This window comes from Melanotaenia boesemani, chromosome 18, assembly GCF_017639745.1.
Source record: "Melanotaenia boesemani isolate fMelBoe1 chromosome 18, fMelBoe1.pri, whole genome shotgun sequence".
Taxonomy (NCBI): Eukaryota; Metazoa; Chordata; class Actinopteri; order Atheriniformes; family Melanotaeniidae; genus Melanotaenia; species Melanotaenia boesemani.
In genome coordinates, this window is record NC_055699.1 from 21969238 (window position 1) to 21988048 (window position 18811).

Consider the following 18811-nt stretch of genomic DNA (forward strand, 5'->3'; position numbering starts at 1 on the left):
CCCTTCATACACATACACATCATACACCATCCAGGTCACCCTCCCTCTCCCATCCTCCCCATCCCTCCTGGACTTCACCTCCCAGATGAAGGAGCTTGTAACTATTGCGACCAAACTAACCCCATGTCCCAGTCCCATCTTTTCACCCCGAAACATACCACTTCATCCTCCCCCACCAATTCTCCAGTGAGCTCTGACACAGTCATCACAGCCCCAGCGCCCACCTCCCCTCCCTTCATGACGGAACCAAACTCGTCCTCTGTCTCCACAGCCTGATAACAGAACAGCATCTGATTGATATGTGTTGGGTCTGGCCTGCTGCTATGTGGGTACACATGACTCTCTCCAGCATAAGTCAGGTCCCAAAATGCAAGTAGTTTACTTTATCCCTGTTTTAATAGGCAACAAATAGGGCCGATAAATGTTCAGAAAAGCAAGATTCACCCAATACATACTATAAATTTATCAAATCTTGTGTTCATTCCTCATCAGCCTCAGCCTGTCCATAACAAAAACTAGACAGCTAATGTTTTTAGCACACTGAAGCTAGTTTTACTAAATGTCAGATTTCTGGCTTAAATCATTTTTAATCAATGATTTTATTACAAAGCAAAAACTGAATTTCTTGTTTTTAACAGAAACCTGGTTAGCCAGAGAAAATGATTGGTTGTCCTTATAGAAGCGTCCCCTCCAAACTTGTGGTGCTTTGTGAGTGAAGCTAGATCACATCAGAAAGGTGGAGGAATGGCTGTTTTCTTTAATGATTCCCTCCAATGCAGCAGATATCTTATAAAAACTTTGCAGGTCAGATAACTCTGAACATATGCAACGATTTCTTCTGTACAGTAAGTAGCATAGGTCAGATCAACTTAGAGCAGAAGGCCAGAAGCTGGGGAAGGAAGCTGGACAAGACCTGATGAGTTCTGAACAACCAGTTCAGACCACTAGCACACATGTTAGAACCACATCCGAACAGACTCTGAGTCTTTGAAGCTCATACGTGTTTTCTTTTCTGTGTTTATGGATTGAGAATGAGTGAAAAATAAATTTTCCTGGATACTTTTTTACAATATGTTTTAATCTGTAGAATAAATTAAAAAAATTTCTTGAGAGTTGGAAGAAAAAACAGCAAAAAGAGAAAAGATAAGATTTTTTATACAAATGTGTAACAAGTGTTTATTAAATCCATTCTGACTCAATAGTAAAACACGTTTAAAAATCGGTATAGAAAAGCTACAACAGCTCCAATGAACTGACCTCAGAGTCTCCAGTCCACAGTTTGGACTCTCCAGTCCATCACACAGCTTCTTAACGCCTGAATCTTCCAGCCAGATGTTACTGAGGTCTACCTCTGTCAGATGGGAGGGGCTGGACTTCAGAGCTGAGGCGATAATTTCACAGTCAGCCTCAAGGAGTTGGCAAAACTCAAGTCTGTAATCAGAGAAAATGGAGTCAGTTCTAATGAAGGAGGATCTGAATTATTAACAAACTGACTGAATGTGATAACAAAAACAGAAACATCAGTTTGTGAACATCTGTTCTTTATTTCTGTGATTCATCTTATCTCGTCTGTTTGACATGACACACTAAATCTCTCCAGTTTCTATCAGACCTGCAGACTTTAAACCTCTCCTTTGTACTACACACTGTTGTGTACAGACCTTTTATATAGATGTGTACATTTTTATAATTTTATACTTTACACCCTGTAAATACTGTTTATGTTCTGTCTGTTTTTGTGTTTTTCTTTTCAGCTTTTTTTGTTTTAACATTTTCACTCCAAGACAAATTCCTTCAATGTGAAAACGTAGTTAACAATAAAATCCCATTCTGATCCTGATCCTGGTCGCTTAGAACCGGAACACATTCAAGATCTTCTGGTTTATTATGAACCAACCAGATCCCTCAGGTCATCAGGGTCAAGTCTACTTTCTGTTCCCAGAGTCAGAACTAAACATGGAGAGGCAGCGTCCAGTTTTTATGCTCCTCATGTGGAGAAGAGGATTTGCTTCCATGATGTGTCCACCCAGACTTCAGCAGCCTGGTCCCTGTAATGCTGCTGCAGTCATATTGTGAATCCACAGGAGTGGAACATCTCCATCTGGTACCAGTGTCATACTTTGAATGTAGAAGACTGAGCTACATCATGTTGTCAAATCCTGGAGGATTCATGTGTTCATAGATTTAACTTTCAACCTACATCAGTTATCAAGTGACAGCTGTGGTTCAGTGATGATCTTCACTGAACTTCTGAACTAAAAACTGGAGGTTGAAGCTCAGGAGCTGCTAACTTTCATCCTTTCATTGTCCAGATAAATTTTAAAAAGAAGAGTTTTGTGGAAAAATAGGAAACAAAACACAATACATTTTTATTAAATTCTTCTTTACAGTTAAAGAAGTTCTCTAAATATTTCCATATTTCCTCTTTAATTTTCTTCTTTTCCAGATTTAATCTTGTTGTGTTTCTCTGATCATTTCAGATTATCTGACTAATGACTGATGAAGTGAGAAAAACTTCTGATCTATTCTGACTGATAAAGTTCATGAACACATTAACTCACCGAAACTTCCTGCAGTTCCTCACAGCTGGGATCAGTCTCCGTCGTCCTTCATCTGTAGTGTTGTACTTCATCAGGTCCAACTCATCCAGAACCTCCTCTGACATCTGCAGCATGTAGGCCAGAGCTGAACATTGGATATCTGAGAGCTTCTTCTCTGATCTGTTGTCTGACCTCAGGAACTCTTGGATCTCCTGATAAACTGAGAGGTCATTCATCTCCATCAGACAGTGGAAGATGTTGATGCTTCTGTCAGGACTGATGTTACTAGTGTTCAGGTTCTTCAGGGTTTTGATGACTCTCTGGATGGTTTCTGGACTGTTCTCTGTCTGACCCAACAGGCCTGCTAAGAGTCTCTGGTTGGACTGCAGAGAGAGGCCATGAAGGAAGCGAGTGAAAAGGTCCAGGTGGCCATTTTTACTTTTAAAGGATTCTTCCATGACACTCTTTAAGAAGTCATCTAGAAATAACCTTTCCATTTTATCATCACCATCATTATAATCATTATCATTATCGCCATCATCATCATCATCATTATAATCATTATCATCATCACCATCATCATCATTATAAGCATCATCATCATCATTATAATCATTATCGCCATCATCATCATCATCATCATTATAAGCATCATCATAATAATCATTATCGAGCTCATCATCATCATCATCATAATAAGCATCATCTTCATCATTATAATCATTATCGTCATCACCATCATCACTGTAATCATTATCATTATCACCATCATCATCACCATCATCATCATCATCATTATAGTCATTATCATTATCGCCATCATCATCATCATCATCATCCCAGTCTCTCCCCGGGAATTTCTTCAGCACCTCTGTGTTCTTGTTGATGTAACTGTGCATCTTGTAGACTGCAGCCAGAAACTCCTGAACACTCAGATGAACGAAGCAGTAAACTGGTTTCTGGAAGATCACACACTCTCTTCTGAAGATCTCAGTACAAACTCCTGAGAACACCGAGGCCTCTGTGACATCCAGACCACACTGCTCCAGGTCTTCTTGGTAGAACATGATGTTTCCTTTCTTAAGATGTTCAAACGCCAGCCTCCCCAGCTTCAGAAGAACATCTCTGTCAGCCTCCATCAGCTCCTGTGGACTCTTCTCATGTCCCTCGTGGTACTTGCTTTTCTTCCTCTTTGTCTGGACCATCAGGAAGTATGAGTACATGTCTGTCATGGTCTTGGGCAGCTCTCCTCTCTGCTCTGTGGTCAACATGTGCTCCAGAACTGTAGCAGTGATCCAGCAGAAGACTGGGATTCCACACATGATGTGGAGGCTCCTGGATGTCTTCATGTGGGAGATGATTCTGCTGGACATCTCTTCATCACTGAATCTCCTCCTGAAGTACTCCTCCTTCTGGACATCAGTGAAGCCTCGTACTTCTGTTACCCTGTCAACACATGTAGGAGGGATCTGATTGGCTGCTGCAGGTCTGGAAGTGATCCAGATGAGAGCCGAGGGCAGCAGATTCCCCTTGATGAGGTTTGTCAGCAGCACGTTGACTGAAGACTTCTGTGTGACATCAGAAACAACCTCAGTGTTGTTGAAGTCCAGAGAAAGTCTGCTTTCATCCAGACCATCAAAGATGAAGAGAAGTTTCCAGACAGCCATCTGCTCTGCTGGGATCTTCTGTAATGTTGGATGGAAAACATGGAGCAGCTGGAGAAGACTGTACTGATCATCTCTGATCAAGTTCAGCTCCCTGAATGAAAGCAGAACCACCACACTGACATCTTGGTTCTCCAAGCCCTCTGCCCAGTCCAGAGTGAACTTCTGCACTGAGAAGGTTTTTCCAACACCAGCGACGCCGTTGGTCAGAACCACTCTGATTGGTCCATGTTGGTCAGGTAAGGCTTTAAAGATGTCGTGGCACCTGATTGGAGTGTCATGGAGGGTGTTGATCTTGGAAGCGGTCTCCAGCTGCCTCACCTCATGTTGGGTATTAACCTCTTCACTCTGTCCCTCTGTGATGAAGAGCTCAGTGTAGATCCTGTTGAGGAGGGTTCTACTTCCTGTTCCATCAGTTCCTTCAGTCACATGTTCACATCTCCTCCTCAGACTGATTTTATGTTTATCTAAAACCTCCTGCAGTCCAACATCTGCTGGAAACAAGAACATAGAGACAAAAAGAAAAGAAATCAGTTTCATGAGAATTTGGTCTTTTTGTCTCTTTGTTTTTTTTCCTTCAGCCTCACAGTAAAGTCGTCAATAAACAGAGAAACAAGTAAAAACAGCCTAGAAACTGAAGTCAAACCAGAGATTCAGTTCCAGACGTCCTGAGAGCTGAACACAGACAGACTTTTAAAATCATGATGGAGCCTTTTTGTTGTTTGTTTGAGCTTCCAGCAAAGTTTCTGCAGTGGAATCATCTTGATTTTGTTTTTATTTTTTTAATCCCAATATGTTGGATCAGGTTTTTAGGACTGACTAAACCCCAGGTAGTCTAACAATTAGTAAACAGCCTGCATTATGGTCTTCTTACTGTGTTAGACTTAGAGGACAGGGGGTCGGTTCAGGGGGTCTTTGGAGGATGGAGGCTGATTCTAGCTGCTCTGATTGGCCCTGAAAGCTGATTGGTTCATCAACACAGAGACAGCTGGAGTCATCAGAAACCATCAAATATGGAAGATAAATGTATGAACTTTGATTTTTCTTCAAGAGAGAACACAGGACACGTCTTCCAGAAAAATTCTACCAGATTTCACTGAGATGATCTTTATAATGATCTGAAACATTTAACAACACGTCTGAGTTAAAACAAGATCTGAACAGAAATATCTGACCTGCTACAGTTCTGCTCTGACCAGCTGTCTGCAGTCCAGTTCTGGTTCTGGGTCTTTTCCCACACTGGGGACAGGAGGACCCTCCTGATGAAGCAGACTGGTCCCAGTATGAGCTGATGCAGTGTCTGCAGAACCAGTGTCCACAGCTGGTAGAGACTGGATCCTTCAGGACGTCCTGACACAAAGGACAGCAGGACAACTGCTCTTCCTCACAGACACCACTCCTCTTCCTCCTGTGAAAACATTTCTTCATCATTAAAATGTTTTTCTGACTGTTGCTGAAAATATCAGGAAGTGTCGACCCTGTCCAGAAGCTGTGACGTATCAGAGGACAGTAAAAGAGTTTCTAGGTTTCTGTTTGGATCCAAGATTCAGTCTGTGATGAAAAAGATGATCCTTTGATTTTAGCTGCTTCAACATACACATAAACAGTATGTATGTTTCTGGAGTAAACCCGCCCACTATAGTGAGTACCAAAAATACAAAAAAATGGATATAATAAATACATATATATACAAATACATTTTAAAAAGTGCTTGGAATCTACATAATAATAATAATAATAATACAATTACAAAAGAGAGGCAATCCTGCCTGTGGTACAATGTATGCTATGTATGTTATCTTTGTATGGATACTGCAGATTATTCCTTTTACTTTAACCTCTCGCCTCATTGGCAAATCTGTCGATTACGTTTCGGTGTTCAACTCTCTTCTTACCTGCTTCTTCCTGACCTTGAACTTTCTCTTCTCCTTCCCCTTTTTCATCTCTCCCTCTTTCGACTGACAATCATACACAAATAGATTTTATTTAACTAGATTAAAGAAAATACATAAATATGAAAAAATATTATTGAAAATACTAATAAAGTCCTCTCTGCTCCTCTCTCTTTTTTTGTACTGTCAACCAAAAGGCAAATAACCGAACAATGTGTTATTTATCTAATATGAGATATAAACAATGATACATTGATCCAACTTATAACAACTTATTACTTATTCTTGATAGACAGACCATTTGATCTTTCTTATCTGAACCTGACTTTTTTTCCAAAAGAAACAATCTTATGTTCATGATGAGGCTGTCTGTCTGTCTGTCTGTGCACACACACACTCAGTCAGTTAGCGAGTCAGTAGCACCTTGGCTTTAATCTCAACACATGCACATGGCACAACAGCTAGTTTCTCTCATTCCAGTTCAAACAGAGGACAGTGATACTGACCACTTCTAATGTTTCTTAGCTAGAAAAACGTTGACTAACTCTTACCTAACAACACAAACAGAAATCTAAGCTTAAATGCAGCAAACATGAGGACTGCTAATGATAATAATGTGTTGGTATTAAGTGGTAAAAGTTAAGAATTGTGTCACATATCCTGGTGTAAGTTACTTACACCGCTACAGCAGCTACATCAGCCCCTCAGGAAGGCAGCGCATCGCTCTGCAGAGAGCTCAGAGCCCGAGGTGGGGAAAGGCAGGCGGGATCATATCATTTTTGAGAAGGGGGGGAGGGTATTTTTCTATATTATGTTTCAAACAAGCATAGCATGGTTTTTATACATTTCTAGTTTGTAAAAAAAAAAAAAAAAAAAAAAGGACACAAATAATAATAAAAAAAAAATAAAATCTAAATTTTAGGAGTGCTGGGTTTCAATTTAGGCGTACTTCAGCACCCCCCAAAATGGGCTAGTAACGCCTATGCAAACAATCATCTGTTTTTCCTCTGACTGATTAAGGACCAGTTCATCTGGCTGCAGGTTGATGTTAAAACAAACTCAACATTTCCTGCACAAAAATCTGAAGTTTCCTCTGATTATGTTCAGTTTATTTGGAGACATCACTGCTGCAAGATCTCAGCATATTTACCATAAAAAAGATATTTTAATCCTGATTTATGTGTTTTTTTTTTCTTTTTTTAATAAAGGATTGAATGAAAATGATTGTTAATGACACACACACAAACTGATATAATGTATATTGTATTGATATAAAAGTTGATATATAAATAATAATAATAAGAAGAAATAAAATGCTGATATGTGAGATGATGAGAAAAGAGCAGCTCAAATAAAATCAGACAAAAATAAAACATCACTGACACATGAAGGTTGTTCAGGATTACTGGAGCTGCTGAGCTCTGCTCTGATAAGATTATCTTAAAAAAAATTATGATTAAAAAAAACTTTATTTTAATTTAGTACTCAATAGAGACATTTTTAAACTTAGTGTCCTAAAAAAATTAAAGAAAAAAATATACAAATGGAAAAAAATGTTGACATGACCTGAATAAAACATCAAGTTTCTTTAATGAAGATAATTTTACTTTGTGACCAAGAAACTACTGTTAAAAATCAACAAATGTAAAATCATGAAACCTGTTTCTTGCCTTTCACTTCCCTTACCTTAATTCTAAAGATCCAAGTCCATTACTCAGGTCTGGAGGTTTATCTTTGGACCAGTCACTCTTCATAGACAGACAGTCGGGTTCTGGAGTCTCTGTTCTCCATCTGTGGTTCTGACCTCTGCAAACACAAACATGTTGTCATTCATATCACATCAACGGTGAGAAATCCTCACATGGAGACAAGGGACACTGCATAACAGAACTATCAATCAAAAAAATTACTGTCCAATAGGAAAGGAAGACTCAGAAAACCCTCCCATCTGAGAGGTTTCTGTAAACATAAAGTCATGGAGCACAAAGGAGAGATCAGGAAGTATGACTGTAAAGATTCTTTTCTGATTGTTTTCCAAAAGTTCCTCTGAGTTGAGTTGCCAACAAGCCTGGACTCTGTTGAGGCATTTCTGTGGATGAACCTACAGCTCAGCAGCTTTCCATCTTCACAGATCCTCAAGCTCAAACAGCTGGATGTTGATGATGTAAAGAAATGTTTGGAAAGCCAGCTGTTAACATGTGTTATTAGTATTTGATCTGATGTTGTGGAGCTGGCAGCAGATACGTGGTCACAAATGGGAGGATGGACTGTTCCAGAGACTTCAGGGAGATCAGCAAATATCCTCAAACCTTGAGTCACTTCTTTTGCCGCGAGTTTGAAGGTCCAGGTCCATTACTGAATGTGTGTGTTTGGATCAGTCCTCTTAGACCAGATTCCAGCTTTTCTGGTTTACTGACATCAGAGGACACGTTTCCTGTGCAGGAACTTTCCACACAGACCAGGAACTCTGGATGGTTCGGCTTCTGACCCTCTAAGTTCTCTGCAGGGACCAGAAAATAAAGGAGAACATCCTGAAACCTCTGTTTCACTTCTCTTACTGTGAATCTGAAGGTCCAGGTCCAGCACTCAAGTCTGGAGGATTTGGCATGGACCAGTCACTCTTCATAGACAGACAGTCCAGTTCTGGAGTCTCTGTTCTCCATCTGTGGTTCTGACCTCTGCAAACACAAACATGTTGTCATTCATATCACATCAATCAGTGAGAAATTCTCTGATGAAAACCAGTAAAGAAGCTCTGAACACACAAACTGCTGCAGAGAATCAGAAACTTTCATGTTTGGATCAGTCCTCTTAGACCAGGGGGGTTATTACAGAAAGAAGGTTTAACAAAAGCTGTAATAAAGCATGTGCACGAGGTTGCTAAATCCTCTGACGTCTTAACTCACACTGTCAGACCCAAAACACCTGATATGAAAACACTATTGGAACCCTGTACTGGTTAAGACAGGTGTGCGCATGTTCACAGTCAACCTATAAAAGACGGCACGCATCATGATGAAGATGGCCAAATATAATTTCCACAGGTTTAATTACAGGATCTATCTATCTATCTATCTATCTATCTATCTATCTATCTATCCGTCTATCCGTCTATCCGTCTATCCGTCTGTCTGTCTGTCTGTCTGTCTATATTATATTATATTATATTGTATTATATTATATTATATTATATTATATTATATTATATTATATTATATTATATTATATTATATTATATTATATTATATTAAGTCAAGTCAAATTTATTTATAAAGCACATTTAAAAACAACCTCAGTTGACCAAAGTGCTGTACAAAGCAAAGAAGATAAAATGCCTAGGCCATCATTAAAATAAAATAAAATAAACCAATATATCTCATAAAACAAAATACAAGAATAAAATAATATAAAATTACATTAAAATAACATAAAACACATAATAAACATGAATACAATAACAGCTCATTTTATTTTATATTATATTATATTATATTAATATTATTATATTATATTATATTATATTATATTATATTATATTATATTATATTATATTATATTATATTATATTATATTATATTATATTTGGATCCAAGTGAAAACAAAATCTAAAAACATTCTTCAGACTGGTAAGAATTTCTCATCTGCACCTTGGACAAATTCATCCGGTAGCCTATAATTTAACAGATATTGCCATTTCACAGCCAATAAGAAGACAGTAGTGGGCAAAAGATGGGTTTGAGGCGATCATTACAACCCCTCACCCCCGTGGAGCACATCGTGATGAGCATCAACCTGGATTCAGTCCACCGATGCAGATATTCTGGTCTTGTGTGGAACTTGGCTAAATAAAGAAATCTCTGACATGGTCCTTTGCCGTCAGCTCCGCCCCTTTTACATGAACTAAAGCAGATTTTAGAGTCTGGATAAATGAGCAGGTTTGAACACTTTCATTTCCAGCTCCAGCGTTCACTTCCAGCATTAAGTTGCCATAGCAACGGACTCATCTAAGAAGCTAACCCCATCATTAGCAGTTCACTTACTTTGTGTCTGATGGGTCTGGTCCTCCAGTCCTCAAGTCTGGTGGTCTGGATGGGTCCGCCATCACAGACAAACAGCTGGATCCTGCAGACTCCACTCTGTCCTCGTCTTCCTGAGAGGTAAAGCAGAAACACTCAGAACTAAAGAATGAAAACAAACATGTCAGTTCAGGTCTAACACCCAAACAAAAACCAGTTCCACCAGTTCCAGACCTCCTGCTTCTCTTTCTGTTCCTTTTGGCTTCCTGTCAGAAATGAGACGTCATCGGTTTCCTCAGAGCATCAGACTGAGTTTGTGATGACAGAGAAACATCTGGATCAGATGTTGGTGTTTGTTTTCCAGCTGAGTTTCTGAGTGCAGTGAAGTCCTCCAACAGGAACGAAGTCAGGAGAAAAAAACCCAACAGTCATTTATCACAACTTAGAGCTAAAATCTGAGGATCTCCAGAATTCTTAAAGACTCGTCTGAACATCTGGATGAAACATGATTCTGTCTGTAGCACCATGAAAACATTTAAACCTCTTTCACCATCTGTCAACTTCTACAACTTAAAGACGAAGATCAGAAATTAAATTTCTGGGTTTAATTAATGTAAAACTAAATATTTAAATTATTACTGTGACAAAACTTTATTTTAATACAGAAAAAATTTCCTCCCACAGACCAAAAACACCATGTTGGGTTAACTGGTGATTCTACGGGGTTAGGGTAGAGGGAGCAGGAAATGAAGTGGTCCTGTTTGGGCGGCTCATGGCAAACAAAAAATAAAAAGCTGCCGTCTGCGGTGCCGACAGAAACAGAACGGATCACCTGCAACATTCAGTAAATTTGATGTATTCAATTAACAAACACACAACACAAAAGAAACATCAGGAATCTTTATGCAAAATAAAGTAAAATATTTCCTGAAAGTGGTCAATTTTTAGAGCTTCCTCTGAGGGTCTCAGGTGAGTCTTTTTGGGGGAGCTGGGCTCCCTTTCTTTGAACCATGACCATCAAACATTGAAAAACATGGATTGTGGTCAGATCAGTCAGTATTCCAGCTCTTAGTTGGAAAAAATGGAGCAAAGATCAAAAGGAGCATCTAGACTGTTGTCAGCAACGAGACCAAAAGCCTGGTTCTGTAAAGGTTTGGGGTTGGATCAGCGCTCTGCAGCATCAAAGCAGAAACGTTCACTGAGATTTAAAGAAACCTTCAAGCTTTCAAGATCACATCTTTTCCAGGGACATCCATGACGTTTCCAGCAAGATGATGAAGAACCACATTCTACACATTCAGGGAAAACCTTATTTATCAAAGATTTTAACTTCTCACAGTCCTGTCAGAGAACTGAGATCAAGTCAGTTGCTCTTCACAGTTCATAGATCCAGGTTAAAGGCAGAGGTGACAGAACTTTTTCTGTCGCTGCTCCCGGACTTTGGAACAGCCTGCCCTTTAACATTAGATCAGCACAAAGCGTTGATCATTTTAAATCATTTTAAAAAACACACCTTTTCTCACTAGCGTTTCCTCCACCTTGAGCATTTGGTTAGTTTTTATTGTATTGTGTGTTTTTATGTTACATTAATGTACTTTATGCTATTTTATTCTGTAACTTGTTTTGAGTTAAACTGGTTTATTTTATTGTTGTAATGGCTTTGGGCTTCTGAATGCTCTGCTTTGTACAGCACTTTGGTTAACTGAGGTTGTTGTAAATGTGCTTTATAAATAAATCTGAATTGAACTGAATTGAATACATATAAGAGCAGCACGGCTGAGGAAAAGAGGGTGCGGGTACAGGACTGGCTGCCTGCCTGCAGTCCTGACCTGTCCTCAGTAGCAAATACTTGGACGACGTGTTTATGAACGAGAGGAAATATATAGATAATGTTTAAGTTGAATCTGCCAGAAAACACATAAAAGAGGTAGAAATATGTCTTTATTTATTATTTTTCCAGACAAACTCACAGACTGATCTGTTAAAATTTCACAGTGAAACGGAGTTTTCCAGCCACACGAGAAACATCAAGTCCCGGAGTTTAACTGCTCAGTTGAATAAAAGCTGTTTGTATTGACGAAGAATCAGTTTATCTCCTCTTCCTCTTCATTTCACAGAGAGAAAACCCACTGAGACACTCTGACAGAAGAATGTTAATGACACTCACCTTTATTAGAACTGGGGTTTTCTCTTGCTGCTGTTTACTCAAGATGGAGCTGAACTATGAATTCTTTCACTTTCGTTTCTCCTCCCTTTTCCTCATCGTGTCAGATGAACTAACATGGGTTTCACAGGAAACTGCCAGTCCTCCCAGCTTTCGTCTCTCCACAAGTTTTTTGTTTTTTCACAATAATTTTTCTCCTGTAACTTAATTAAATCATTTTTTCTTACAAAACATTAAGGTTGAAGTAGGTGCAACTAGTTGCAGCTAAGTTTAATTTGGATGGTAAACTTAGAGTTGTCAGTTGTTTTTTTCTTTTAGACACTATTAGTTTGATACCTTCAGGTTTAGATCGAACCTCAGTGAATGACAAGCATTATGCTTCTGTTATTTTTTACTTTTTTACTTTTTTCCTTTCTGCATTTTTTTATATTCTATGGAAGAGTATTAGGACCACTGAAGAAAAAAAAAAAAATAGGCTGAACAAAGCAAGAATGAAATGACAACAAGCTGTTTGCTGAATGGACACAAGTAGATTATGACCCACACAGTGCAACTAGTTAAATAATCTGCATTAAGTTAAGCTGAAGGTGGAATCTGTTTATAGAAAATAATAACAAACAGTCAGTGTAGAAGAATCAGCTTAGTGACACTGGTGACATTGGTTATATGAACCTGTCTGACCCTTTATGCTGTAACTATCTGTTGCTGTCTCAGAAGCAGCTCTTGATCCTGGTACCACACAGCTGAGATGTTACAGGAAGCTCCTTTATCCTGATCCAGTGTAGCTCACTAATCAGACAGAACTCATGTTGTCAGGAGGGTTAAACTTGTCTTCTCACTTATTCTACTGAGAGTCAAAATTCATATCAGCTGACCCACAGAGAACTGATGAGAAGATGAGAATGTGATGAGGGTTTTATTTTTTTATTATCAAGATGATGAAGCTTTTGTTTCATAAAAGTATGAAAACTATTAAAGAGTAAAAAAGTACAGCTACTCTGCCGAAAACTGCTTTCTATATAAACTGTTTGGACTCGCCAGAAAAACACAGAGCTGCTTCACATCAGAATATTTCAGTTCGTTGTCACTGAGGTCCAGTTCTGTCAGATCTGTGGGGTCTGTCTTCAGAGCTGAGGCCAGAGACTTACAGCTGATCTCTGACAAATTCAGGTGATCAAACCTACATGAAGAAATAAATGTACATATAAGAAAACTTGTACATGAAATGTAATCAGACGTTTTCACTTCAATAAAAATGTTTGACAACATTAAAGTTGTTTAATGTGTTGTTGTTCAATGTAATCAACAAAAAAAATAGATGAGGATAAATTGGGTTTAATTGTCAATAAAAATTACAGCAACAGTCAGTAAAATTACCTCAAAGTTTCCAGTCTATTGTTTGGATTCTCCACCAGATCAAGCAGCTCCTTCACATCTGATTCTCGCAGGTTGTTGTATCTCAGGTCCAGTTCTGTCAGATGGGATGGGTTGGACCTCAAAGCTGATACCAGGGAAGCCAAACTGATCTCTGACAACCTGCAGTACTGCAACCTGAATAAAGAATAAAAGCTGTGAGCTGAAGCCAACAGGATGCAGGTTAAAACAGTCAAACAGAAGCAGAGAAGAAGAGTCCTCATTAATATTAATGACAACATGCTGCAGCTTCAATAAAGACGTAGTGACTTCAATCAGAGTGAGTTCTCTCACCGACAGACATGACTCTGATTCTACCGGCTGAACTGGATAAAAAAAGACTCCAGAGTCTGATAATGGTGACAGGACACACACACTGAAACACATGTTTCCAACACTGCAGATGTGAGCGATTCATCAACTTCTATTCCTGAAGACTGAAATACTTTTCAGACAAACAAACATTGTGGCTGTGATTCAGCTCCATATTTCTTATCTGCTGTTTCTCAACCTACATTCACACACAAGCTCTTCACACCAACTCTGTGCTGTGAATAAATAAAGCAGAAGAAACAAACACAGCAGGTAAACAGAACAGCATTTATCTCCAGTGATGGAGCATCCCTGCCTCTCTCCTTCATGGCTGTTCAGTAATCATCCTTTGTGTCTGTGTTTGGATCACCTGCACAGGGTCGTAGCAGTTCACCTTCTCAGCTTCTCTTTGGCTGCAGAGCTATGAAACACTGACTCTGCTCCACATTTTCACACATTTCTCACCTGATGGAAAGCTGCTCACACACTCTCACAACTTCCTTCTTTCCACTGTTACCTAGCAACAAGTTAGGTCATAGCTTAACTTTATTTCATTTTTATCAATCATGTTATTTTTCTTCTGATAAATTCTTCTTTCTATTTTACTTAAATCCACTTAACAGGAATATCTGTTTCAGTGTGAACTGACCTTGTGTAACAGAGATCATTTTAATGAAAATGAAAATCAACTGAGAATGATTTCTGTTAAATTGTTAGTGTGATGAGGTTTTTGGGTGTAATATGTCGTTATTAATGCATGTGAGTGAAGATAACTGCTGCTGGGATGAAAAGTGTTTTCTAATCAAGTCAAAGATGCTTCATTTCTATCAGTGATGGTGGAGAGTTGCTTCATATCAGCTGATTAATTATTGCTTGATTATTATTTCATCCATAGATTTTCACTAATGCTCAACGTCTAGAAGCATCAGTCAGTGATTATATATTTGTTTCTGTCTGACAGAATCAAAGTCTTTTGCTTTTATTTAATAAATCATCATTTCATGAACTAAACCACTGAAGAAGAAAACAGACTTTACATTGAAGACCAGAACAACTTTTACATGGTATTAATCTCAATAAACAAATAAAACATGGTGTCTGACCTCAGAGTCTCCAGTCTGCAGTGTGGACTCTCCAGAAATCCACAAAGATCTTTAACAGCAGGCCTCATGTTTTTGTTCTCGCTCAGGTCCAGTTCTATCAGATGGGATGGGTTGGACTTCAGAGCTGAGATCAGTGAAGCACAGCTGATCTCTGACAAACTGCAGTTATCCAATCTCAACAAAGAATAAAAGCTGTGAGCTGAAGCCAACAGGATGCAGGTTAAAACAGTCAAACAGAAGTGGAGAAGACGAGCAATCAAATTTATAAATCAGCAATCAGAGTGAGGAGCTATAAGTGAGGATACACCAGTGTATCAACACAAAACCAGGACTTTACTAAAGCAGTGAACTAAAGGAAATGAAGACTCACCAAACAGATGAAAGAAATGAATGCTTTCTGAAGAACATGACAACATGTTTTTATGTTTTCAGAAGAAATATGTATTCAGAAGTTTGTTTTTGTACTTGTTCCAAAGTCCTTTTAGCTCCACTAGGGTTTTATCTGAAGTAATGAGGTTAATAATAGCTAAGAGTTACACATAGAAGAAGTGTAGAGCCATAAATGTATGGAACACCAATTACTGCTTCTGTCATCATTCCAACACAAAACACACTCACATGGGGTGCTGAGCCTTTAAAGTATGGAGGCATTTTTCTATCTTTAATCAAGAGCGTAACTGTTTGCTTTGCGAGCAAGATTTCTGGTTTTCACACTCAAATATCATCTTGTTCTCTCAAAACTCTGATCTCACACTCAGAAAGTTCCCTCATGCTTTCAAATATATTGTTCTTCCTTTCAAAACTCTGCGCTCAGACTTGGTCTCTTTCCTTCACACTCGGACACTTTCTCTGCTCTCTCAATACTTCTGCTCGTGGATATTTTTCTCTCTCTTGGGTTGCAGAAAGAGCTGTCTGTCAAACCTCCTCCAGCCAATAGAATACAAGATAATTCAAGCAAATAGTCCTCACCTCCTTCATGGGTCATTTGAGCGTGAAAACCAGAAATCTTGCTCTCAAAGCAAACAATTACGCTCTTGATTAAAGACAGAAAAATACCCCCATACTAAAGAAGTGAATGGAAAATATAAAGGAAAGGAGGGAACAGAGGAAACTCTCTGTCTGAAACATCTGTGCTGTAATAAAGTTAAATTGAGTGAGCAGAGTGCTGTCCGTTTATATTGTCCCATGATTAAATTTGATATAAATTTGTGAATTTACGTATTGAAGGAGTGGGCAATTTTCTGCTAGCAATCCTTCTTAGCTGTTGCTATGGTGACAGTGTTGCGTTTGGCCTGGATGATGTGTTTAAATTGTTCACATTTCTGAAGAATAATTGTCTGCTCTGCCATGGTGAAGTAGCTGCTCTGCAGGGATTCTCCATGTCTGTGATTGGTCAGATGCTGCAAACTCCACCCCTTTTGAGTCAGCGCACTGATCTAGATGGAAAACCCTGAGTTGAATTACCTAGCTAGTAAATACCATCGTGGTTCTGCTTATTCAGATCCCAAATGTCTGGGTAAGTCAACCCAGGTAACAGAGATATCTAGGATATGTTAATAATCATACAGGCCTCTGGTCACATAAACCATGACACTGACATGTTGGTGTTTAATATAGAAAACAAGCTGCTGCTTTAATAAAGATGTAGTGACTTCAGCTCTTAAACTCTGCAGCTCCACCAGAGGCTCCATCCATACAAACTCATGCTGTGCAGCCAAATTGTTCAAGTTTTAAAGAAAATAAAAATGTCAGGATGAATTTAGGAAGAAACTGGAAACTTTTCTAAATATAAAAAATGTTTTTACTGGGTCTTAACAGCAGTTTCTAGAAGTAAATTACTCAGCTGTCATGTTTTCACAGCTTTATGACTTAAGACTCAGTGAAATTTTTGTTTTCTTGGATTCTCTTTTTACAATGTTTTTAATCTGTACAATAAAGAAAAAAATCTTGGCAGTTGGAAGAACAAAAAACAGCAAGAAGAAACTCAAGAAATTTTTTTATATAAATGTGTAACAAGTGTTTATTAAATCCATTCTGACTCAATAGTAAACAATGTTTAAAAATTGGTATAGAAAAGCTACAACAGCTCCAATGAACTGACCTCAGAGTCTCCAGTCGACAGTTTGGACTCTCCAGTCCATCACACAGCTTCTTAACTCCAGAATCTTCCAGCCAGATGTTACTGAGGTCTACCTCTGTCAGATGGGAGGAGTTGGACTTCAGAGCTGAGGCGATAACTTCATAGTCAGCCTCAAGGAGTTGGAAAACAGCAAGTCTGTAATCAGAGAAAATGGAGTCAGTTTTAATGAAGGAAGAATTTTTGACAAACTGACTGAATGTGGTGACAAAACAGAAACATCATTTTGTAAACATCTGTTCTTTATTTCTGTGATTCATCTTATCTCGTCTCTGTTTGACATGACACACTAAATCTCTCCAGTTTCTATCAGACCTGCAGACTTTAAACCTCTCCTTTGTACTACACACTGTTGTGTACAGACCTTTTCTTTTATATAGATGTGTACATTTTTATAATTTTATACTTTACACCCTGTAAATACTGTTTATGTTCTGTCTGTTTTTGTGTTTTTCTTTCCAGCTGTTTTTGTTTTAGCATTTTCACTCCAAGACAAATTCCTTCAATGTAAAAACTTAGTTAACAATAAAATCCCATTCTGATCCTGATCCTGATCGCTTAGAACCAGAACACATTCAGGATCTTCTGGTCTATTATGAACCAACCAGATCCCTCAGGTCATCAGGGTCAAGTCTACTTTCTGTTCCCAGAGTCAGAACTAAACATGGAGAGGCAGCGTTCAGTTTTTATGCTCCTCATGTGGAGAAGAGGATTTGCTTCCATGATGTGTCCACCCAGACTTCAGCAGCCTGGTCCCTGTAATGCTGCTGCAGTCATATTGTGAATCCACAGGAGTGGAACATCTTCATCTGGTACCAGAGTCAAACTTTGAATGTAGAAGACTGAGCTGCATCATGTTGTCAAATCCTGGAGGATTCATGTGATTTCAACCTACAACAGTTATCAAGTGACAGCTGTGGTTCAGTGATGATCTTCACTGAACTTCTGAACTAAAAACTGGAGGTTGAAGCTCAGGAGCTGCTAACTTTCATCCTTTCATTGTCCAGAAAAGTGTTAAAAAAGAAAGAAAATAGATAAAGTTTTGTGGAAAAGAAGGAAACAAAACATAATACAGTTTAATTAAATTCTTCTTCTTTACAGTTAAAGAAGTTCTCTAAATATTTTCATATTTCCTCTTTAATTTTTTTCTTTTCCAGATTTAATCTTGTTGTGTTTCTCTGATCATTTCAGATTATCTGACTAATGACTGATGAAGTGAGAAAAACTCCTGATCTACTCTGACTGATAAAGTTCATGAACACATTAACTCACCGAAACTTCCTGTATTTCCTCACAGCTGGGATCAGTCTTCGTCGTCCTTCTGCTTTAGTGTTGTACTTCATCAGGTCCAACTCATCCAGAACCTCCTCTGACATCTGCAGCATGTAGGCCAGAGCTGAACATTGGACCTGAGTGAGTTTCTTCTTTGATTCTTTCTTTGAATTCAGATACTTTTGAATCTCCTGATAAACTGAAAGATCGTTCATCTCCATCAGACAGTGGAAGATGTTGATGCTTCTGTCAGGACTGATGTTACCAGTGTTCATGTTCTTCAGGGTTTTGATGACTC

At 38.6% G+C, this 18811-nt stretch overlaps 1 protein-coding gene across 1 annotated transcript in view; it reads right to left on the reverse strand.

The window, feature by feature from the left end:
- The window catches only part of LOC121628724 (NACHT, LRR and PYD domains-containing protein 12-like), a 2607341-nt gene that overhangs the window by 483766 nt on the left and 2104764 nt on the right, over nucleotides 1-18811 (reverse strand). Inside the window, exons 19-25 of the mRNA XM_041967976.1 lie at nucleotides 17206-17252; nucleotides 15105-15278; nucleotides 8655-8759; nucleotides 7783-7902; nucleotides 5380-5612; nucleotides 2562-4698; nucleotides 1258-1431 (exon numbers count right to left, since the gene is read on the reverse strand). Coding sequence (XP_041823910.1) covers nucleotides 1258-1431; nucleotides 2562-4698; nucleotides 5380-5612; nucleotides 7783-7902; nucleotides 8655-8759; nucleotides 15105-15278; nucleotides 17206-17252 — 2990 coding nt within the window. The remainder of the gene's footprint in view (nucleotides 1-1257; nucleotides 1432-2561; nucleotides 4699-5379; nucleotides 5613-7782; nucleotides 7903-8654; nucleotides 8760-15104; nucleotides 15279-17205; nucleotides 17253-18811) is intronic.